Source organism: Aptenodytes forsteri, unplaced genomic scaffold (assembly GCF_000699145.1).
Source record: "Aptenodytes forsteri isolate BGI_AS27 unplaced genomic scaffold, ASM69914v1 Scaffold200, whole genome shotgun sequence".
NCBI lineage: Eukaryota > Metazoa > Chordata > Aves > Sphenisciformes > Spheniscidae > Aptenodytes > Aptenodytes forsteri.
In genome coordinates this window covers 1,396,235-1,420,432 of record NW_008796187.1, presented here as the reverse complement: position 1 = coordinate 1,420,432, position 24,198 = coordinate 1,396,235, and the positions used below count along the sequence as shown (strand labels likewise).

The 24,198-nt window shown below is 37.3% G+C and overlaps 1 protein-coding gene across 1 annotated transcript in view; it reads left to right on the top strand.

Annotated features, from left to right (window-relative positions):
- ANOS1 (anosmin 1) overlaps nt 1–24,198 on the top strand; it is a 169,364-nt gene that overhangs the window by 115,955 nt on the left and 29,211 nt on the right. Inside the window, exons 5-8 of the mRNA XM_009287845.2 lie at nt 2,829–3,013; nt 9,610–9,739; nt 19,358–19,560; nt 22,359–22,506. Of these exons, the coding sequence (XP_009286120.1) occupies nt 2,829–3,013; nt 9,610–9,739; nt 19,358–19,560; nt 22,359–22,506 (666 nt within the window). The remainder of the gene's footprint in view (nt 1–2,828; nt 3,014–9,609; nt 9,740–19,357; nt 19,561–22,358; nt 22,507–24,198) is intronic.

Genomic DNA, 24,198 nt, shown 5'->3' with positions numbered 1-24,198 from the left:
ACCGATGCCCAGCCAGTCCCCGAGCAGCAGCCACGCCCTGGCCAGCTCCCCCCAGTTTATGTGCTGAGCATGACGTCACATGGTATGGAATGTCCCTTTGGCCAGTTTGGGTCAGCTGTCCTGGCTGTGCCCCCTCCCAGCTTCTTGTGCACCTCCAGCCTTCTTGTTGGCAGGCCAGTACGAGAAGCTGAAAAGTCCTTGACTGCTTAGCAACAACTAAACCATCAGTGTGTTATCAACATTATTCTCATCCCAAATCCAACACACAGCACTGTACCAGCTACTAGGAAGGAAATTATCCCAGCCAAAACCAGGACACTAATTTTGTCTGAAATGTGTAAGGGAGCAATCCATACAGCAGAGCAAACTGCAGATCTGGGCAAGGTAAATTGTGACGAGAAGATTATGACATTTTAAGGGTATGATGGTATGACAATAATAAGATAGCAGGAGCCAGATGGTCATCCACAGTTTACAGACTCTTTTCATGCTTAAAGAAAAATAGTTTTGTATTAAAAAAATAGTGTACAGTTTTAAAGGTGTGCATCTCCGAGTCTTTGAACAACTGTGTTTACAATCGTACTGACACCATGAATGTACCCTTTACTGTCCAAAACCCTTCCATGGAAACTTTTTGAGTTCCTGGGGAACTGACATTAAAGGTACAGATTCTTATGATGGACCAGTGTGCATTTATTTTTCATGGCACGGAGATGCATGTGCCATCTGAAAGACACCTTTAGAAACATTGTTCCTGGGCTCTGGTATTGCACACATACAGCAGTCAGTGATTTGAATTCTTCAGTTAAGCACTGCAGACTTCAGAGGACTAATTTGTTCCAGCACGATGAAAGGGCTGGCCATTTACATAATAAAAAGCACATTGAAGAGTGATTGGATCTACACATCTGGATATGAAATTGATGGTGCTGGTTCTACAAAAGTATTTTAAAATGCACTTGTGCTGTGCTCTGGTTGTTTGTGCTGCTGCGCTCCATCTGCACGCAATTACGTAACAACGGAGAGGCTGAGATACTTGCAATCAAGTGAATCCAACTGCCCCTAATGCAAAGCAGATGGAAGTTTTCTTAACATGCAAATTGTAGGATTATGGTACATCATAATTAAAGAAGGATTTTCAAATGTGGAAATCCGAACTGATGTGTTCTGTGATGTTCATTATAGTAGACTAAGATTGCTGGCTGTTGAAGGATATCCAGGGTTTAAACTGCTGTGATAACCAGATTTAAGGACTGGATTTTCCTCAGGTTGATTTTAGGTTTCTTCAAGGGCTACAATATCAATTTTTATTTACTTATAGCTAATTGTATAATCAGATTTAGGAGAAGACCTCTAAAAATATAAAAGTGGCTTGTTCACCTAAGGAAATTTTGGTACTTGGTCATCTGTGGCAGACTGAGTAGGAAACAATTTATCGAACCAACACATACAGGTGGACTTATGTGGACACCCACTGAAATGACAAAATAGCTAAAGTGCATGCAATAACTTGCTAACAAGGTTTATATGTCAGCATAGAAATCTTATTTGTCACATATCCTGAAGTGACAAAATGCTGTGCACTCAAATATATGAGTTCCTAAAGGCTGTCTTGAGAAATGTATCTAACACTTGATTTGTCGTTTTAATCAAAAGATGCCAAATCTGAAGAGTTGTTTTTTCCTTCAAGCTACTGCAGATGTTTTCGAAAAGGTGATGTTACCAGCAGTAGAAACAACAGAAATAACTGTCCTTCAGTATCACTGTGTAATGAGAAATTACTGTAAAATTTTAGAAAGACATCTTTGTCTCTGAAATGTAATTGGACAATATACATTAGATATAACATATCTATTCCAAGATGCCTTGGAATTACCTTTCCTACATCTTTAGGGAAGAGTGGAGAGTGGCACATCATACAATACAGCTGCATGTGAGTCAATAAGATGATGCTGCCACGGAGAAGGCAAACAGCTTTCTTAAGTATATCAGACTAATGTAAAATGTGTGAAATAATCCTGCTTCTCTAGTCTACACTGGTAAGATCTTAGACACAGTCTGTGTCCAGTTTTAGGCTTGACTCTGGAGAAGGGCTTTGGGCGAAAGGGAGAGTTTCCAGAGACAACTGCAAGAATGATCAGAGGTCTAGAAACACTGATTTAAAAGGAAAATGGAGTGCACTGTGGTTATTAGACTGAAGAAGAAAACATTCAGAGGCATGATAACAGTCTTGCAGTATATAAAAGGCTCCTCCATAGGTGAAAGAAAGAATCTGTTCTCCACAATCCATTAACATCATGGACAAGTATAGAGTTTAAGATGCAGTGGAGGAGACTAAACAAGGTGAGAAAGCTTTCTAATGGTAAGGGTAGAGAAGTAATGGAATGGATTACTATGTCATGCTGTGGAAATTCTGTCATTAGATGTGTTTAAGGACAGATTAGGTGAAAAACTGAACAACAGGTATAGCTGATTCTGCTTGGGATCAAAGGGTTCTTTCTCCAGGTTATCAAAGCATATTTGGAAAGCATTTTCAGTGAGATCAGTTTTAGCTTACAACTTTCAGATCCTTCGTTTTTGAATTAAATAAAGAATTAATTTTGAAGATTTTTTAAAAACAAGTTTTACTGTTAGCAGAGATAGGTCATCTATGACACTTCTGAAACTCCCATGCCCATCAGCCTATCCATTCACCCCTTTTTTCCTTCTGTCTGACCAACAATCTCCTTTTTTTTTTTAATTATTTTTTTATACAACTTCATCTACATACGGTTTAATCTCATCTTGTAAATTACTCACATATTTTTGTCTGCACGTTCCTATTACAGGTGTTCCACTGAAACCCCGGAAAGAATTAAAATTCATAGAACTTCAGTCTGGAGACCTGGAGGTGAAGTGGTCTTCAAAATTCAATATTTCCATTGAGCCTGTGATCTATGTTGTTCAGAGGAGGTGGAATCAAGGAATCCATCCAAGTGAGGATGATGCTACTAGCTGGCAAACTGTGGCGCAGGTCAGTTCTTTGTAAAGCAGTATGGATCCCTAGCTTCCAGACCATGATCTAAAGGTCCTCTTCAGATTGGAGAAGAATTAGATCACTTACAGGTGGGGAGGTTCATGCAGAGGGATCCCTTTATAGGGTCTCTCTCCAGATCACAACAGAGCTGCAAACAGAATCCAGATCTCCAAGGCCTCACTTCACTGCTCAATGAACTGTTTTCTAGATTTACTCAGGAGAAATGAATGTCAGTATTTTCACTTGCAGTTTTTCAGTTATAGAAACATCAAATGCTTTTGGTATGTATTGAAAATGACTTCATAAAAAATGTGTGAATATATCAGTAAAGAAGTAAATAGTGGTCTCCTTGTCCCCAAAAGAAAAAATACTCAGAGGTTTATGTTTTCAAAATGAGTTTATTTTGTGGGTTTGCTCTCTATAGATAAAAATCTATAGAACTAGCTGAAGGCTTGATTTTCATAAGGACAGTGAGTGGCACTTTCTTGTAAGCACATACTTATGATCTATTCAGATGGGAATTCCAAAGTCTCTGAAAGCCACAAATCTCTTGAAAAATGTAGAATTAGATACCAAAATCCACGGACGGAAGCATGTATGAGACATAGTCCTTCTGAGGTCAGTGGGACTCAGTGCACAGTCTCCAAGGCATGGCTTGGGTCTTACAAAAAATAAGAAATATAATTGGTGAAAAGGCTGTTTAATTTTTTAAAATAAAACAAAGAGTGAAAAAAAGACTAAAACCTTTATTCTTTGTAAAGTTGTTTTTTTCAGATGTTACCCCCCCAATTCAGAAAAGACTATGATGTCATGCTCTTATCACTCAGTGAAATCCAGGCTGAAAATGTAAGATTCATGAGCAAATGTTTCTTAATGAGAAGCAGCCAACAGAGCATAAATTTTCACTTAGTTCCTTCCCGGTTTCAATCTGTTTTTTAACATGCTGACAGTCCACCTGGATGGCAGAGTTCCAATCGTTTATCTTAACTGCTTCACCCTCATCCCTGCTGACAAGAAAAGTAAAATGCTGATTTTGAAAAGACCTGCAAAATGTCATTATAGCTAGGAAAAAAAGGAAAGAGAGAATAAATAGAACCATCCACAAAATAGAGTAAGGAGTTCGAATTCTGTGACAATCCGTGTTCATTCTCAATTCAGATTGTGTAGGAAAAAGCTTCCTTAAAATAATGTCAAGCTTGTGAAACTGAACACTCAGAAGTGAAGCTCTTAGCTTCAAAGTGGTGCTACGGGGGGCTGTCACTATGTTAGAGTCTTGCTCAGAAAAAGTCACCTGCAGCAGAGCCTGGTGTGAAACCCTGCTTGTGCAAGCCCAAGGCAACGTGCACACCTCCAAACCTGATAAAGTTGCAGTGACTTATTTATTATCTCTCAGGTGAGGTGCAGGTCTTCAATCTGCATTCTCTATATTCAGCAAACAATCTCCTGCCTTTGCTACTAGGAAAATACCATGTAGCAAAAATGAGCCAGATCTGAATTACTCCTCACTGTTATCGTGCCATGTATATGTGCTAGACTGTAGAAGCCCAGCTTTTCTGGCTGGTGGATCCAGACTGCAAAGGTAGCACACTGCTGTGCTTTTTCTCATCCCAGAAACAGACCTCATGCACATTTCTGGAAGCACGCGCTATATATGCTCCGCAGTAGTGGAGCATGTATGAACCTTTGCCTTCCTGCAATGGATGTACAGCAGAGAGTGTTTCAGAAATGTGTTCCTGTGCAAGAGTGATAAGAATCTTGACAGTTGCCTTTCCTGGGGGTCTGTTACAGACAGGCAGAAGGGGCTGAGTTAATCTCTGTGGCAGGAGAAGCCTCCTCCAACTGACATCTTTCTGAGAACTTCGCTGTCCCCTTCTGCATCACAAGAGACGCGTGTTTGATTGTGTGATGGACCCCACTGGGGATGTCAGCTCAGAACAAGCTTCCGAATGCCTGACTGGTTTTGTGAACTGCGTATGCCTTATGGGACATACGCCCTTGAGGGGTGCTAGTAATCAGAATTTCTGTCTCTACAGAGTAATGTACCTCCATGGTTTTTGTAGTTTTAGACGTCCCACCAGGCAGTCAAATTTGTTAAGTGTGGCTGCATGCAATAGAATTTATTTTGCAATATCAGCAACAAGGATGGATATCCAGTTTGACTAAAGTGACTGTGTGCACAGCCTCCAGGCTTTTCTTGCCTGTATAACTGGGATTTTTTCTTGTATGATTCCAAAACACTGGGCTATGAGACCTTAATTACAGGCAAAGGCTGCGAACAGCTCAGCCATTCAGCTGAGAACTCCTGGGGCATCTCAGTCCAGGGGAGATGATGCTGGCTCTTTCATTACTCTGTGACTTAAGCTAGAGAGCACGTAAATAGCAGTCGAAGATCAAAAAGGCTGTGGGTGAGGATCTGAATTTCTCTATGCCTATGCCCATGCCCATATGTAGTGTAATTATGCAAAGTTATGTTTGCATCTCCTTACAAGAAATTTCATAATATTTTGTCAGTTCTTCATCCAATATTCTATTTTTATTATCTGTCCAAGAAGAAATGGGGTTCTAATTTTCAATAACTTTATTTTAAGGTGTTTACTTTTTTTTTTAAAAAAGCTGTTTTCGATTGCCTTTACATGAGCTAATTTGCAAGTAATTTCTCATGTCTCACATAAATTTTTACTTGGTATTGAAAAAATAATTTTGAATAAGTTTGCTTTGTATTGTATTATGTCATCAGGTCTTTTTTGATGTTTTCTTTTTAAGAAGGAAGGCTCAACCTGTCAATACGTTATTTATGTAACTCTCCAAGTATATAAAGAAAGCAAACACATTGAAAACAATTTGAGTTATTTGTCACTTCAGGAAGAAGGGGTTTTTTTAACTTTAGTTTTTTACTGCGCATTTTGGGGAAAACTTGACATAACTAACCATTTGACTAATTTCCATTGGTTAATATAAAAACTACGGGAACTAAGATACTAGTTAGCCTAGTTAGCTATGATGTACAGTGTCCTAAGTGGTTATGCCAAGTTTCTTACACTACTGTTTTTTAAGGTTTAAGCAGCTGAGCAGGACCTGCTGCACTATCCCATGAGAATACTGTATATCTTGTGAACAAACTTACAATTCTGTTTGGTGCTAATGCTTTCTAAAAAGAAGAGTATTACTGTTTACACTGGAAACTTAGATAGTTAATCATATTAAGTTAATTAATGAAGTTAGTTCAAATATGCCAGGTCAATTATTTTCGGACAGAACACGTCTGTGTTGTTGAATGATGTCAAGTAGCAAAGCATGGGATTCTTGTGTAACAAACTCTTAATTTTTGTATATCTGCTACCTGCTACAGCCAGAAAACAATCAGGAAATTACTTGTTAAAGTGTGTGTATACACACACACACACATATATATGTATACATATGGGCAGACAATAATGAAGTTTACTTATTAATTTATTCCTTTATTAAAAGAAATAAGGAGCTGTATTCACTGCTAGCTTGATTGTGACAAACCTTAGTGCTTCGCCTTGTCTAAACTCTGTGGACAACTAATCTTTTTTAAAACTTGAAGTTTCTGAGACACCTAAAGTTCTGGTTCTGAGGATCACAAAAAGCTTCTCAGCTCTTGACAGTAAGAAGTCCCTGCTGGAGCTAACCACCAGTCCTGTATAGTAAAGGTTTATTTCTCCATCTCCCAGGGGAGGGCTTGCTTTGGTAAGCATTCTTAGAGAGTGCCCACCTTGTGTGGGATTGCATTCACTCAAAATAGGGGAGGTCTGCTGTCCTTTGATAGAGTAGTGGATGCAGCACTGTCAGGTTTCTTCTGTATCAGAGGCAAAAAACTCAGCTCTTCTGATACCTTGGATGGTGTCCCTTCACTCTCTGAACTTCAAATTCTTTTATCGCTGTGCGTTGTTTCAAAAGCATGTGTAGAGCTATGAACTCAGCAGGGTAAGGCTGTCCTCTCCTATTTCTGCTAAACCTTTGCACTACAGGAAGGAATCCAGGATTGATAGTGTGAAAGAAAGGGAATTAACACAGTGAAACAGTCCATTGATGACTGTAATATCACCAGCATACCATTTAGTGGGCTTACATTAATATAAGACAGATATTGAAAGGACTCTGAATATTATGGTCTCAGCTCCAAATATACTTAAGTAGTGAGAACTAACTGAAGCAATTAAACAAAAAAAATCAATTTACCATTAAGGTAGTATAAGATATCTCAGTATTATTTAGCTCTTTCTTGAAATTTATTAAATCTATGTAAAGGTTGCTTAGAGGTGGCCAAGTAGTTTATAATGCAGGAGTTACACCTCCTGCATGCCATTGAATTTAACAGGAGCTTTGCCAACAAAATGAATGATGAAAGTAATAGGCCCAAGGCATGTTCATAAATTAAAATAATTTTGGTGATATGGATTGACAGATTATTTGATCTTACAGTGTTTCACGGTTGCCACGGAAGACTGACACAACTGAAATCCTTTCTTTTAATCAGTCCTAGCAGAATAACTGGGCTGATGCAAATGACAAACAAGATTCCTTAGCTGAGGAATTTGGGGTCAAGTCTATTCAGATTATGCTTGCCGTGTAACTAAATTCAGCAAATCTGTTCTTAAAAACCCACAGTGTTGTAACTAGTTAATTATAATCAGATATTGATCCTGACCCTGATCTCAGTTGCAGCACTAGCCTGAATATATCCTTGGGGTATTTTTCTGTTAATATAGTTTATTTTACTCTAGTTCACTTTCGTGTCTTATCTGTAAGTTCTTGAGTATGTGGGCCTGCATGCTGGAAAAAACTAGCACATTTGGGTGCTCCGTAAAATGAAAATAATAGTAAAAGTTGGTTCAGGTAGGATCTTTCTTCCCTAGGGGAACCCCTTCATTGGATGAGATAATTCACTCTACAGGTAACATAAAAGCTAAAAAAAGGAAAGAAGATGAGGCAGACAATGAAAGCATCGGGACTGTTACCCCAGTTTAAGCTAAAAAGACAAATGCAGCGGTCTGAATGGAGAAGGTATCTTGAGTAGCAGGGGGTGAGGGGCTCAAAGTCTGCAACACTTACCAGTCTGAGAGCAGCCTATAGTGCAATTTAGAAAGGCTCTTTCCTTTATGTGCACACACAAATGAGATATCTGTTTCCCTAATTTTGCTTGTCACCAGATGAAGAGATTAAGTGAAGGATAACACCTACAAATTTTATTGGTCAGGGCTCTAAAAATACCATTGCTGGAGAGCTGAAGCAACTTCCTCAAGTTCCAGCTATCTGAGTTAGGTCAGCAGCTGCTACTTTCTTACGCAGATTGGAAAGAGCAAAAAGCAGAAATGTGCCTTTTTTGGGAAGTGCTTGGCATCATTGCAAGTAACGCTGAATCCTATACAAGGAAGGTGGATTTTTGAAGTTATAGAAAACAGAGCTTGTGAAAATAAATTGATGTTACTACATTTTTAATGAGCTTGCATGTTTGGTCAGTAATGATACTCAGTAGTGATTGTACAGTATATTTAGACACATACAGGACATTTGGTTCAGGTTCATGTGTTATTTTGATTAAAGAATTAAATTAAAATGCAATAAAAATGACATCCTAAAATAAATTGAAAACTGGATAATTGAGAGGTAATTGCAAAGGTAAAATCTGCAACAAGTGGATGAGTTTCTGATGAGTTCTACAAAAATGCTACGTCTTCTGTACTTAGCAGTGATTCAGGGGTTACCAGGAGGCTGTGTTCAGTTCTGGTGTTTGTACCTTAGGAAAAATAAGAAACAGTGCAGAAGACAGCTCTTTAAAAAAGGGAAAAAAAAGATAGAGGAAAGCAGGGCTCAGACTAAGAGCACGTAAAGCACCTCCTACTGAAAGGGTTTAGAGTGCATCTATGCTTATTCCATATTTCAGCGGCTAAGGCACACCCCACAGAAGGTGGAAATTGAACTCATGACACTAGCAGTCTCAGTGGGTGTTGTTGGAGTAAAGGTCATCTCCTATGACCTGAGAAAGGTCTGCAGGGAAGAGTTAGGGCTGTGAGTGTCTTTTTGATATAAGTGCCAGAGATCTGAAGAAGGCTTACATTCATTACCTGGGGGTTTTGTGTTTCCTATGAACCAGAAAAGGTGCCTTCTCACAGCGCTGGATTTCGTGAAGCCATTTTGGACTCCTAATTCTCTGAGAATTGAGAATTGGAGAAGAGTCCTGCGACCTGGGACAATGAGTTCCCTGAAATGTCAACACCCGAACAGCTAGGCCCTATACACTGGTGAAGTTTGTGATAAATAGAAAGCTAATTTTGTGAATTTAACACTTCACCAGTTTTCTAAAGGTTACTTTTTTCCAGAAGAGACCTGCAATGCACTGTAAAATTGGGTGGTTATATGATTTTTTTCGCAGCTGTAAATGCTTTGCAGTGCAGAATGATGCTCGGAGTCAGGTGAGGTGGTTGCACACAGCCTGCTGACACTGGTGTGTATTAAAGAAGTGTATCCCCTACCCTTCAGTCTGACTAACCGGTGTTGCATGGAAGATGACAACACAGCTAGCCATGTCAGGACAACAAGTGTAAGTGTGACATTTTCCCCACCAGACTACGGACGAGCGGGTTCGGCTGCCGGACATCCGAGCGAGCAGGTGGTACCAGTTCCGTGTGGCAGCCGTGAATGTGCACGGGACGAGAGGCTTCACAGCACCCAGCAAGCACTTCAGATCCTCGAAAGGTTAGTTTTTGTTCGCTATGTCTGGTGCTCACCTTCCGCTCACTCACACGTAGAACGCAACCTGACCTGCCTACTTTTGTGGCAGAAGGTTTTTAACAGGTGGGTTTTTGGGTAGTTTTGCCACCGGCTTTAGAAATGGTGTGAGTTTTGTTTGAAGTCAGCAAAGGAATTAAAGGTTAAAGATGTCATTATTCTTTTATCAGTAAGGGGTCTCAATGAATAAACCTCCTTTTAAACATTTTCCGCACGGTTGGTATCAAACAACATGACCCTGACCATGAAACATGAAGGAACTGGGGTTTCAGTGTGTTATTCAAAGACGTTTCTCTTCTTTTTCTTTTTACTTATGAGAAATATGTTGCTGCCATATGTTTAGCAGAATATTGAAATATTTTGTTGCCTGTATCTAAATAATTGTAGCAGCATTGTTTTGAGGAGCTGCAGGCTCTCTTAATATAACTTTCCCCTTGCTAGCACTAATCATAAGGGCTTAAGAATAAAAAAAGTATAAATGCTAAGTAGCATGTTTCTGTTCATTAGAAAGGCATGCTGGACAATCCACAAAGTATTGTAGGAATTTTTGTTGCCATTTCTGGATTTGCAAGGGTTTGGGTAATAAAATAACTTTGAAAATTATTTCTGTACCAGTAAGTGGTACTTGGGGGATGGCGGAGATGGAAATGGATCTCCCATCCTGTGAAGTTGCTGGCATTGTTCCTGGTGTGCTTTGAGCCATGCGAAGCAGAATTTTCCCGGGTGACTCTCAGGCATAGTATAGGAGATAGCACAAGCCAGAAACTATTTCCGACAGACAGATGGTGTGGATGTGGTCACCCTCTCTTAAAGGCAGTCGATAATGTAGGCATAGCCAGACCGTGCTAGTTGACTTTAGTGCCAAAGAATGAGAACTATCACTCTTTACTCTACTAATAGAGGTAGTTCCTAATAGAAAGACTTGTCTTTGTTTTAGTAGTGGCAGAATCTTTACCTTGGTATAACGCATACTTCGAGGAATGCATTTCCTCCTCTTTCTGCAGATAGAATTATCTTGCAATACAGGCAGTTGCCATCTATGGGCTCCCGTGCTAGCTTTTAGCTTGCTGTTTGGCCATAGTCAGTCCTAGAAAAAATCTTATTGTAGATGCAGTTATAGAGGCATGCAAGTGCTTTTGCTGGTATGGATGATTTAACTACTTACTGAATAAGTATACCTTAGATTCAATAATTTTTTGGTGCTATAACCACATTTGTGGTAGGAAGGTTGGCTGGCATAGCTATCCCATTACTGCTGTGACCACAAACCTTTTCAAGTGTAAGAGAAGTATTATTTTAAGAATTTATTATACTTAAGTAGCATATCATTTCAGTCACATCAAAAATACAGTTCCTTCAAGCTCTGTTGAGCTTACTGCAAGGACTCAGCAGCAGCAGTAGCTTTCTCTTTGCTTTTCTTCATGAGCAGCACTTCAGCAGATACAGCACTGTGTTGCTGAATCAGACACCAACTTTCTTTTAAACTCAGATCGTTGTCAGTTGGTTTACTGGCTTTGAAAAGATTTTCCAACTATTCTGCTTGGAACCAGTATGATTGCAATTACATAAAGGTATATCATGGTATCACTGAGGTTTTGGCTTGAGCGTGACATTTTCAGGCAGGATTTGTATTACTTTCCAAAAAATTCATCTCCTACTGAGTGTGCTAGCCACAGGAGTATATTGTTCAAAATACCTACATTGATAATGAATGTAAGAACATCTGTGGTAAGTCATACGGAAGGTTTCTTTAGCCCAGTATCTGACCCCAGCCAAAAGTGGGTTTTTGGAGAACAGCCTAAGAGCAGGGTAAGGACATAGGGATATTTCTTCAGAATAGCCTCCCAGCTGGCAGTGATTTGCATTTCAGGAGCTTGTGGTTTTGAAATGATTACATGTTAGATACCAGAGTCCTCTTTTTCTGTGGTCTCTGCAGCTACCTCTGAAGCACTTGCTCTTCTTGAGTGCTGCTCACGGCTGTCTGGTAGAGGCAGGGAGCACTTTTAGGACTTTGTGACAAGGACAGCAGGAGCCAGTAGTGTCTCTGCATGTTCTTACCTAATAAACCAAAGTAATGGGATCTCGATAATGGCAGAAAGTATGTAGCCAGCATTGTTCAAAAGGCTTCTACAACCTTCAAAATAACAATTTTCAAAACTAAACTCTAGCCCTTGGCAGAGAATCGTGAATTGCCAGGCAAACAGCAAGGAGTTCAGTTAGCTATCAGCTTCATAGCCAAAATCATCCTACTCTGGCAGCTCATTTGACTATTTTAGAGGCTTTGGTATTGTCCGTGGTTATTATAAAGATACCATGTTTGCCAGATGAAATGTACAGAAGCGCTAGGTGACACAGATGAAGACACTGCTAGGTGGTGACTGTCGGGAATGATACTGGGATGCTTCAATCAGTATCTCTTAGCTTCCATGTCCCTGAGTAGGCGCTCATAGCAGTAACAGTTATAGTGTCATACAGACATTTAATTACTACTTTGGAGCTCAGTGGGAAGTGGTGGCCCCTGCCTGGCAGAGAGGCAAGAACTGCTGCTCAGATGTGCCTAGTTTTTTGAGTGCCAGCATTGACTGGCCCACGCTGAGCTCCCACAGGCTCATTTAACCTCCAGTTTGGAAAAGGAAAGTGGACTTTGGCACATCACCTTTAGAACGTTGCTGACTGTCTGTGCTACGTTTGTGTGACGTGTGGACAGAAATTCACATTAGTTCTTGTACTGTTTCAATTCACCCTGTTGTGCCAAGACCAAGAGAAGATTATTATCTTCATCAGACCCTACAGAAGTTTTCTTCAAAAAGAAACCCTTTGATCAGGAAACATGACAGCAATTCCTAAGACAGTTTCTCACACAAGATGCTGAACTTTTACCAATTGCTCATAAGTTATAAAGAATAGCAAATTATTTGGGTTTGTTTTTTCTTTAAAGAAGGACAAACATAATATATAATCTGAATCTAGGGAGGAGTATGGCACCACAAAGTCTCTGTCACTAAATATTTTAAGCTGTTAAAAAGAATATTCAAAAACATTGCTGCTGTAATTATTTGGAGAGAAAATTTTGTCTAGTTACCACAATACTCTTTTATACTATTTTGTGTTTTTTTGCAAATGTAAAAAATGTGATCTCTAAGTAGACACAGCAAAGTAAGGTTTTGTTTTATTCAAAATAATGTTAAGTCTTTGGAGGTATGTAATTTCCATTAACTTCTATCACTAAATAAAGCTCCTTATTATCCAAATTAGTTTAATTTCCCATTCATGAAAAAGACAAAAACAGGAAAACAAGAGTATTTCATCAAACATTCCAGCTTACAATTCTTCATCTAGTTGTGTTTTGAGGTTTTATCTACTGCAGCTTTTGATGCTCTTAGACTGTAAACATTTGAGGTGAAGGTTTATTAACTGTTTTACACTGCCTCATGTGTTCATTTATGGCATTAATCTGTAAATAAATAATCAAAGTGACATAGCTGAGATAATTTATGGAATATTCAGAGCTTAAGCGGAGGGAATTTTCTTATGCTGTTTCTTTCTTTTGTATAAAGGAAATGAAGGGTTTTCATGTGCTTGTCTGTCATGGCCCTTCACAGGGAAAGAAGTGATGCTTCATTTTGCCAAAATACGATTCCAAAATTGCAGGGACCACATATTAGACTATGTCTATCTGTTTGGAGCAGAGTGGCTAGAAGATGAAGCAAATACTGCACCTAGGAGAGTGGGTTCTTTCGTAGAAGTAGGACTCTGCACATGCATTTTCAGATTGATACTGTCAGCTAAGATTGATCAAAACTTTCTGCTATTTTGACAGTGGTTTCCACTTCACTTTTCAAGGTTTTTAAATTGTATGTGCTTTCCTTTTCATCTTCGACTGAGTGGCAACAATTTGCAATAACAGCAATAAATAAAGCTAACAGAATGCCTGGCAGAACATTTTTGATCCCCAAAGGTACAAATATATTTCTCTTCATATTTTGACTGGCTCTCTCCAAGCTGCTTCATTTTTCTAGAAGCAGGAGGGAACAACTGTTCCTGCAATCCGTAAATGAGTCTCCTTGGATGAAAAGCTTCCTGTGCTTTTCTTCCATTAAGCTGGCATGGGATAGCCTAACCCAACTGGTCAGAAGCTGCTCGGCACTAGTAATACAACTTTTAATTTGTTGCATTTGGGTAAGATTTTTTAGGCTATTTTTTTCTAGCTTTTTATGATTTATGATGACAGTGAACTCTTAGTAACAGAGACTGCAGTCAACTAGAGGGATCAGCGTTAGGCATTTCCATATAATACATTATCTTGCTGGTCTGTAGTTAGGTACTGTGCCATTTTCTGAGACAAAAAGAGGCTATAAGATGAACACGATGAGCTCAAACCGTCCGATCCTTCTACCTCTGCTAAAGGTTTTTATCTTCAACATGAAGGCAGTTGCTAGCATATACAGAATAAATTGTCAAGCAAAAGGAAGCAGACAACATTGTTTTCACAGCACATAAGTACCATGCTGGATGTGATTTCATGCATATATTACCGAGTGTTAGTAAAACCAGAACAGACACCCACTCTCGGCAATAAAATTCTTTCTGTTGCTCCTTTGGGACCAATGATTTTTTTATGCTGTTGCACAGCTGGTTTATGTGTGCCATTTCCATTGGGCAAAGCGAGTCCCCCCGCTTATGCCTTGGAATTGTTTAATGGTTGGAAACTTGTCTGTAGAGCAGCTTCAGCAGATTTTTAGAGTTGGAAGGTCTAATGTTTAAAAGATAGCAATGGGAGATCCATTTTAAGTCGGGAAAAAAAGCTCTAAAAAAAAGGGTTTAAATTAGAGTCAAACTTGCTATCACTTTTACAGCTTAGAATGAGAATTCTGGTTCCAATGTTATTATCTTCTTCTCTGACATATATTCCAAATCATTTACTGTTTTCATTACAGTTGCCACATTTAAAGCCAAAGTGGATGCATTGCAGCAGCGTATGATGTGATTCTTGTGTATAGCTTGCCCATACTGTTTTGTTAAGGTTGCAAAGTGCTTCCAGATCCTATTGATTGAAAGAATTTTGTAAAATATAAATTGTCTATCACGATGTTTACAAAAATGAGCGTGGGAGGATGTGCATTTTGAAATGGTGATGATGTGAGGGTTTTCTTTTTTTCTTTTATTTGCAGAAAGGAATCCTCCCTTTTGGGGACTGGAGACAGAGTTTTGCTTGTGATAGCTAAGTAGCCAGCAAGACAAGAATTTAAGTCCTTTGGGTATACTCAAGCCAGATACAATCCAGACAAATGCAGTACTTACTCCATGTGCTGGAACAGCAGCTTCAGCCTTGACCTAATGAAGCTATCATTTCTAGCAGCGAGAAGTGATTTACTTGTCAGGCTGCTGAGACCAGAACTTTTTCAGATTTGAGGACAGCTCCCTGTGCCAAATCCTAGAATATATATAATGACTTCTATTTTATTTGAGTGGTAGTATAAACTGCAAAGGAAAAGCTGCAACTAGCATCACTCTTTCTGCAAACCAAAGAATTTGATTTAACACTCAGATAAATTCGTGTATATAAAATTTCAGAACTTTACATTTGAAAAACTGGCAGTAGTTTCCATTCCATTTAATGTTCGTGTATCTGAATTATACATGCGGGCAGTCAAAGGGATCACAGATATATGAAGACTAACAGCAGAATGGCTGTTAGAATTATAGTCAGCAGAATGCCAGTTTAGCTTCATTGTCAGGTTAACAAACACCTCATGTATATAAGCTTTATAATCCAGTACCAGTTATTAGACCTGGAAGTATTTCAGCATGAGTTGTACACTGCTTTTAATGTCTCTATAGACATAAGCATAACAGAGCGCCTTGTAGCAGCATGACTTTTCCATTCAATAATGCAGTAGTGAAGGCTTAAAAAATCAGAAAAAAACAACTCATCTGTTATCTGGTAACTGGCAGGCATGCATGATGGAGGAGCATGCTCTTATACTTAACAGTTATTTGGGTTTTGGGTTTTATGGGGGGTTTGTTTTTTTCAGAGGGGGCTTTGGAGAGGTCTGGTTTCTTTTGTTGTTGTTGGGGTTTTTTTTGGGTTTTGTTTTGTTTTGTTTTGTTTTTGAGGGTGGGGTTTGTGTCATTCGGGTTTTTTTGCTGTTAATACCGGAGATCACAATATCTTGCCTTGCTGCTATTCCTTCTCACCTGTTTGTTTTGCTGGTGAAACTCAATCCTTTCAAATGAAAGAAAAGATCCATATTCTTGTTTTTTTGGCTTACAAAATGATAGTTTTGTCAGTTGCAATAGTGATGAGTGTCACAGAAATATATAGAAATAGATGAATAAATTATATAGTTGTATTGAAATAATTAATATGGAATGGATCCTCAGCTGGTATAAAATTCTCACTAAGTGGCTTCATATTTCAGGTAATACACCCAAATCCAGGAAATATTTTACTGTTGTGTATCTACAATCAGACAGGGTTTTTTTCAGATGATTAAATGCAAAACAGTAATAAATTAAGTTTTGTTCATCTTTGACATCTTACGTCCTTCTAGTTTATTATTTTCTCCAGCTAAGTCTACTATTTTTAAAAAAGCTCTTCTAGAAAATGTGGCACTTTCAAATGTCTTGCCTTTTCACATCTGTCAACTGTAGATCTCCTTCCTTTCTGTTGTCTGCTGCTACTACCACCACTCTTCCTCCTGTTCAAAGGCATTTTTGTGGATGACATTTGCGAGGCTTGCAAAAGAGAGACTTTGAAGAAAGGGGGCACTCAGGAAAATGTTTCTGCTATTGCTGTATTATTTCACGTGTTTATTCCCTTTAAGAGGATGGTCTTTCTTTCCTTAACTGTAGTTACCCAATGATTTTTAATACAATGTTTACATTCTCCCATAGCAAAGGAGAAACACTACTAGGTTTTCTTTTAAATATGGATCAGCGTTTTGTCTGCTGACTGGACTGTTTCTAGTGAACACAGAATAAATGCTACTGATAAAGTTTTCAATAAACTGTGCAATTATAAGAAATACAGGGTGAAATGCTGGTGCTATAGAAGTCAGAAGAAATGAACTATTGGTTTCAGTATGCACATAATTCTTCCTTACTGTTTTCTTTTTCTGCTTATGTTCCTGGGAAAAACAGGGATGTTTGAAGTTACCTTAAAAAAATCCAAATTCCTGTGAGTCTGAGACAGATAAAAGCTCTGTTCTGGTCAATCACTAACTTTATACAAGGAAAATTACACACTATCTTGCATTCTTATGGGGACAGAAATATTTGAAAAGGAAGAACATAAATTTTGTCATTTGTTTTTAGACCTATGAAAAAATGGTGAATAGAACTTTAAAATATTTTTAATTATGTAATACATTTTTTCCAGAAGAGCTATTTCATTTAACTTTTAGATTTTTTTTAATGACTCTCAGAGTCTTTTATAGATGCAGAATAAAGACAAACATGTTTTATGGTTAGAATTGTTTTTGCTTATATCTGACCATTTGTGAAGACATTCTCTGAAACATTTTAATTCTATCCAATATGTAAGGTATACATAATACATGATGCATAGTACTTCTGGGAGATAACCTGAATAATTCACCTACAGTAATATGATCATGTTGCACTTCAGGTTATAAATGTTTTATTGCCATAATACATTGTCATATAACATAAAAATACCCTAACATTTTAAGTCAGTGAAGATGAAGGATTTTGGATTTATGAATCATGATTCTGTTTATATTTATTGTACCTAAATTTCAATTTATATCTACTTATTTTGTTAAACTATAGAAGTAAATGAGAAGTTGTGTTAAAGAGCAGTACAAACCATTTAACTAAATTAATCTCTTAAATTTATCCCCTCCGATATAAATAGCTTTGTATACTTTAAGATGGAGTTGTTGGCTACTTCACAGGTAAGAAAATAAGTGTAAGAACAGTGCTTCTCCAAAGCCAGAAGAAAAAAAAAAGGGAACTGGCTTGCAAGCTGATTAAAAAAATGAGTGAGAAAAAATGAGGAATTCTCATTATTTTGAAAATTAAGTTAAATTTCCAGAATTCTTAAACTCAAGTATGCTTTGTAACTTTTATAGGCAAAAGTTAGGTTGAATTATATGTGTGAGGAAACAGGGGCATCCATTACTATTTAACTAAAATGGCATGTGTGAGGAAACAGGAGCATCCATTGTTATTTAACCAAGAGTCCTGTTAAATAACAGGAATAAGCCATTATTTCACATCTGCTGATCTTTAAAAAGGAAATGCTGTCTTTATTAATTCTGAATGTGTCAGTTTGCATGACCTAAACGATGGAATTTTTCACTGAGACCGTTTGCCATAAGGATTATCTGATGAACTTAGTATGCCTGGAAAGTTTATTTAACAGCTCATTTACCATTATAAAAAGGTGTAGGTGAACCATGCAGTAAATGAATGCCTGGTGTCCCCTCTGCACACCTCCAGTTTTATTTCTGGCAAATAAGTGATGGCTCATTTGGCTAAAAAGTTATATGAAAAAGTTTTTTTCTAAAGTTTTTTCTTGGCTACAGGTTCATAACATGCCTTAATTACTATGAATTTCCTTTATTCTGCCTGATATACTTTTAATTTTTTTTGAGTCACACTGTTTACTTTTACTTAAATTTTGATTTTGCAGTTTCCTTATATTTTGTCACCAATGTCTGGCTACCATGGGCAATTAAAAAAAAGTAGGAGTTAGTAAATAGCAAATTAGACTTTCAGAAGCTCAGTTGCAAAATTTCCATTGATTCACATTACTCAGGGGCAGGATATTATATAGTAGGTCCACAAGAAGGACCTAACATTCAATACTGGGAAAGGTCCAATATTGGAACCTCTGACTGTCAGGTGTCCTTCTTGACTCTAGGGTCAGAACAAAGACAACTAAAGGAATAAAATCTCAGTTGATATTGATGAGAAATTAAACCAGAATAGGGAAATAAATCACAGGGGTAGCTCATTGCTTTTTGTTGTTCTAAAAAAACCCCTATAGACTTCTATAACTTGATAATATATCATTACATCTTAATTATATTTATTCTCAGGAAGTGTTTATGTATGGTGGTAGTAGATATCAATAATAGAATTTTGATGAAAGATTCAACAAGTAGAAACATAATTTTATCATCTGAGAATTGTCTGGCAACACCAAAAAAATATTCAGTGTTTCCACCATACAATGCTGTGATGACTATACAAGGCCACTTGTAGAACATGAAAGTTTTACACTCACTATGTATTTGAAGTAGTGAATGACAGAGGTAAAACTGATAGTCTAGTACATTTTGATAAAGCTTCATAATATTTGTGAACTATCAACAACACGGAATAATGACAAAACTAGATGCTAACCCATCATTTTTATTTCAGTAGCGCTTGAATTTCTAGAATTTACAAGAAGCCATATCACTTATGGGAAATTTTTGCCTGAATTTTCTTCAGTGTATTGAGAGTGTTTAATCCAGCTCATATATGCCTGGTAAATACATAAGATGAAGATGATCTTTACCTTATTGAAGATAATCTTTACTTTAGAATATTTTTGTTTGTTTTAAATTGCAGATCCATCTGCTCCGCCAGCTCCATCTAATATCAGAATTGCCAATATCAGTGCAAACAATGATGGGAGTGTAAATGTAATGATTACTTGGGATCTTCCAGAAGAGCCTGATATCCCAGTGCACCACTACAAAGTCTTCTGGAGCTGGACATATAGCAAATATGTAATCCCAGCTAAAAAAAAGAGAAGGAAGATTACCGATGGGGTAAGAAAGAAAATAATAAATGAGATGGAAATATGGCTTATTTCTGGCACAAAATAGAGTGTAAGTATAAAATATGTGATAAACTGCAATGATTTCAGCAGCTGGTAAAGTAGTGGTCTTAAATTTTAATATCACCAACACCATAGACAATTTTGATCTCTCAATCTCTATCTTTCACTGAGCTCAGGGAGAGAAGTAGACTTCTGCCTTAAAATGCAGGTAAATACTATAAGATTTTTGTGGGAGAGGTGAACAGAAAGTTAAATGCTGTTTGTCCTCTAAATTCAGGCTTATTTTATTAGTGCTTCTTAAAGATATAGTGCTTGTTTTATTTAAAAAGCCTAACGTTATCTGTCACATTGTTCTTTCACTATGCAAATAAAACTTTTGACACTATCATATAGAATAACTATTACATAGTCAGTATAGGTCCAAGGAAAAAAACAACCCCAAAACTCTTTAAATAAGCTGCTGTACCAAAGATCTGACATATTTCCATAGCAGCAAGTTCCTACGAGTTTCTTGAATGACGTATCAAATATTGCTTTACTGGAAAACTATCTGTTGTGATATCCTTAAGCATATTGCATATTATTTTAAAGTAGTCAATAGAAATAGAAATCGATTACAGATAACAGGCTGAACGTAATCCTCAGTGCTCTTAATAAATGCATTGTGAGAATTTGGTCCCATGTCTATGTTAACAGTGTTTTGGCTCTGGCTGCCCACTTGCACTGTGGTGAATGACAGCCGGAGGGTTATAGCTCCCTCTCTGTCCCTCAGTCACCAAACCCTGAGAGAAATAAAGGCAATGAAGGCTCTGTGCTGAGTTCATCTACAGCAGATTGGACACAGCAGAGATGCCACCGTGGGAGCATGCTGGACCCATGCCTTCTCATGGGAACTGGTGGGTGATCAGGGTCCGGAGGCTGCAGAGCCACTACCACCAGCTCTGTGCTGGGCAGGCAGGAAAAGGAAATTCCCCTGCAAACGTAGACAATATGGAGTAATTTCAGGGGCTGAGATAACTTGGTCCTTTGTTTCTACTGCAGTTAAATACTTTAAAAAAAAAAAAAAAAAGCAAATATGCATAGAAAAGAAAGTTAGTTCTTTCTTGCACTTTTAAAAAATCACTGTGGCGAGATAGGAGTAGGGTTGGACTGTGCTAGGTACAACAGTTTGTGTTTCTCAGGAAAGCTGCCATTGGCTAGAGATCTTCATGACAGTGGCTACAGCCTAAAGACACAGAACAGCTTTCTCTCCACAAGCTAGTCCTTAAATCACAAAACCCAGAGAATTTTAAAATTGAGCTGGGTTCTTAATGTTGCATTGGCACTTTGCATGGTGGGTACATCCTACGTATAATATGTTAAAACAGATCCAATATACAACATTACAGTAATTGAGACCAAGTTCTGACCTTGAACATAGGGAAATCCAGAAGAGCCAAGGCATATTTTAGAGAAAAGGCAGGCTCTTAGAATATCTTTCATATTACTCCTGTCTCATTGGACTTTTTCTTCTGCAGCATGTCATGAAAGTGTACGGCAATGACAGTGTGATTCAGACTTCCCCCACAGGGCACTCTTGAAGCTGTTGCTAATCAATGGTCCTTTGAATATTATAGCAACTCTTCTGTCTAAAAATTGAAATGGCAGAAAACTTAAAAAAAAATAAAAGGTGGAAAAATCTTCTTTTTTAAAGATCATTGAAGATTTTTTTAACCAGTTTTTACCTTTAGATGTAGTCTAGTCCAAATAATTTTATAATTATTTCCATATGAAATCATTCCAGGTAGACCTTCAAATAATTTGACTACAGTATTAACACAAAAAAATTGAGCATTATAGTCAATGTTATAATTATCTCAACACAAAACAAGTAAAGGTAATTGACGTGAAATGCTTTTGACAGTCCCTGAAGTGTTAAATATGCCAGTACGTGGCTATCTTTTTCACTCTGGATTGACTGTCAAGCTTCAGAGGCACAAAGTATTCTAATGGAAACATGGAGTAATGTCTTCTGTCTGAGATATGGTCTAGAAAGGCTTTTTTATAAATACATTAAAAAAAATTAGAAATGTAAGAATACTGAGAAACCTTGGCTCTTCTTTGTAATATCATGGGATTTACCTTAATATATGGATTATTGACCAGAGAATGATAACCCTACTCTGGTGTTTCCCCATTTAAGACACTTCCATGACAATGGAAACTGTATTTTTTCTTTTCTGTTTTCCATTCTATAGTGGAAAAGTGTTCTAACCAATGAAGGGGTATTTTTGGTTATGGGTTTTTGGGGGAGGGGGTCATTTTTGTTTTCAACAGTTGAAACAAATAGAAAATATTGACAAATATACTGAATGTAGGATTTTAGCTATCTTCAGACTGACTTTCTCTAGAAAAAGTTTTCAATTGCTTTGCTAACACAGAAATTGGGGAATAAAACATTTAAATTTCTTTGGCTAAAATAATTTTGGCATAAGAAAAAAACTTGTTATATGTAAAACAAACCCTTTAGTTTTGACCTAAACAATAGGTGTCTGTATTTGCCAAATAATTGCCAAAATTATGTAAACATCAAGAACATTAGTACTTTAAAAATGACACAGAAAAACAGAGTCCAATAAAATGTATTTTTTAAAGAAAGGAAATTTTGCTCTGTTGAAATTTATACAGGAGTTTTCTTTTATAATTTCAAGAGAGTAGTGTGCCTAAGATAACAGGCCTGCATTTAATAAGGGCCTGTGTTTCAGTAATACTGTAACTACTTTGTATATTTATTCTCCTCTATTATAGGCCCAAAATTATGTGGTCCTGGAGGGACTCCAACCCAACAGCAACTACAATGTAGAACTGCAGGCAGTAACACGTTGGGGTCAGATACGCCTAAAAAGTGCTAAAGTTTCTCTCCACTTTAGCACGACTCAGGACACCAGGAATAATAGTGAGTAATTGTATAAAAACACCTGAATGCTTTATCTCTTCTTTATGTGGAATTTGAATGTTTTATATAATGATTAAAAATAATTAAAAAAAAATTCTTAAAGTTGTCTGTTTCATATCATAGTGATCCTGACTCAGTGAAGTTGAGTAACCTTTTAATGTTAAATTTCTTATCTAAAAATTGGTGACAGTTTTTGCCTAATTCTTTATCTTAGATCCTACTCACCTGAAATAAACAAATGCAATGAAAATGGAAGCATTTGCATGACCGTGGTGTTAATATTTTTTAAATGCAATCCAGATATACATACTTACCATATTTGTCAGTGGCTGGAATAAAACCATTTCTGTCTTTGTCTTAGCTGGGCAGTTTTAGCTTGCAATGCTTTTCAAAATCCTGACTATTTTGAGTCGCCCATTAATTCAGATTCTTGGACCACACAAATATGTATCTACTATGAACTGATATAAAACATAAACTCTTCTATTAGGGAATCTAAAATATTCCATGCCTGACAAGCAATGAATTCTCAATAAATTATTGCACACGTAAGGCCCACATTCAAATTAGAATCTTAAGATCTTTAGATGACAGGTTATTTCTTGTTAAGATCTTCTTTAAAACCTGCTAAGTAATATAATTGAAAAGCATATCTGTATCTGAAAGTAAACCATGATTCTTAGTCTTAGTTAAATGCTATTTGTATAATTACAATATAATACCAAGTTACTGCCCCAACTGCTGATGTGTCTCTGATTAACCAATACAGCAAAATTCTGATAATAAGATGTTAAAGAATATAATTTTAAATATCCTGTCCTGATTCCGTTTCATTTTCCATCCACTTACATTCTTTTTTTTAAAGTACACTCAAAGTTTAAACTTTACTTGTTGCCATTTTCATAACATAACTGTAATTACTCTCACCCTAACTAATCAATTGCTGTTGTTGCTGGACCCTTCTGCAAGCATATTCAGTTTGGATATACATAAAATATTTTAAAGTAGTTGTTAGCTATGACAGACCTTCATATCTACAGTTACTTCCCATTTTAAGGTACCAAGAAGATAAAATAAACCTAAAGATGCTTCTTTTTCCCATACTAAGCTCATTTTTACTACCTTTTTGGTCCATCTTAAAAGGCAGCAGAGGGCCAAGTTTTCATCTCTTCAATACACTGAGTCTTTACTCGAAATCCATACCAGTATAGGAGCTTGAATCTCCACAGCGTGTACATACGGCAAGTTTGGGTTAAATCCTCAGTGAAGCCCAATGTAAGTGAATATGAGAGTTCTGCCCTTTCCATACTGGCTCTCCTAGATTGTACCTGTGCTTTCTGTCATCCCCTAGAAAAGTAACCTAGTTTGCAGGATTGTGCATGATATCAAAAGCTTCTTTGAGTTACCACATTTAGTTTTCCTTTCTTTTCTATATGTATACAAGAGATGTAATAGAAGAAAAACTACAGTGGGAACTGGGTGTTTAATTCCAGTACACTCAGCCACTGAGCTCAACCAGGAACATATCATTGGTGTTTATGAGAGAAGTTCTCATTTTGCTGAGTATTTTCCTAAGATTTTTTTGTTGGTTTTGCTTCTTTTTTCTTTTTTTCCTTTTTTTTTCTTTCTTTTTCCCCCACAAAGCACATTTTGCTAGATAAACAAGTAAAAATGTCTTTTTTTTTTTATACC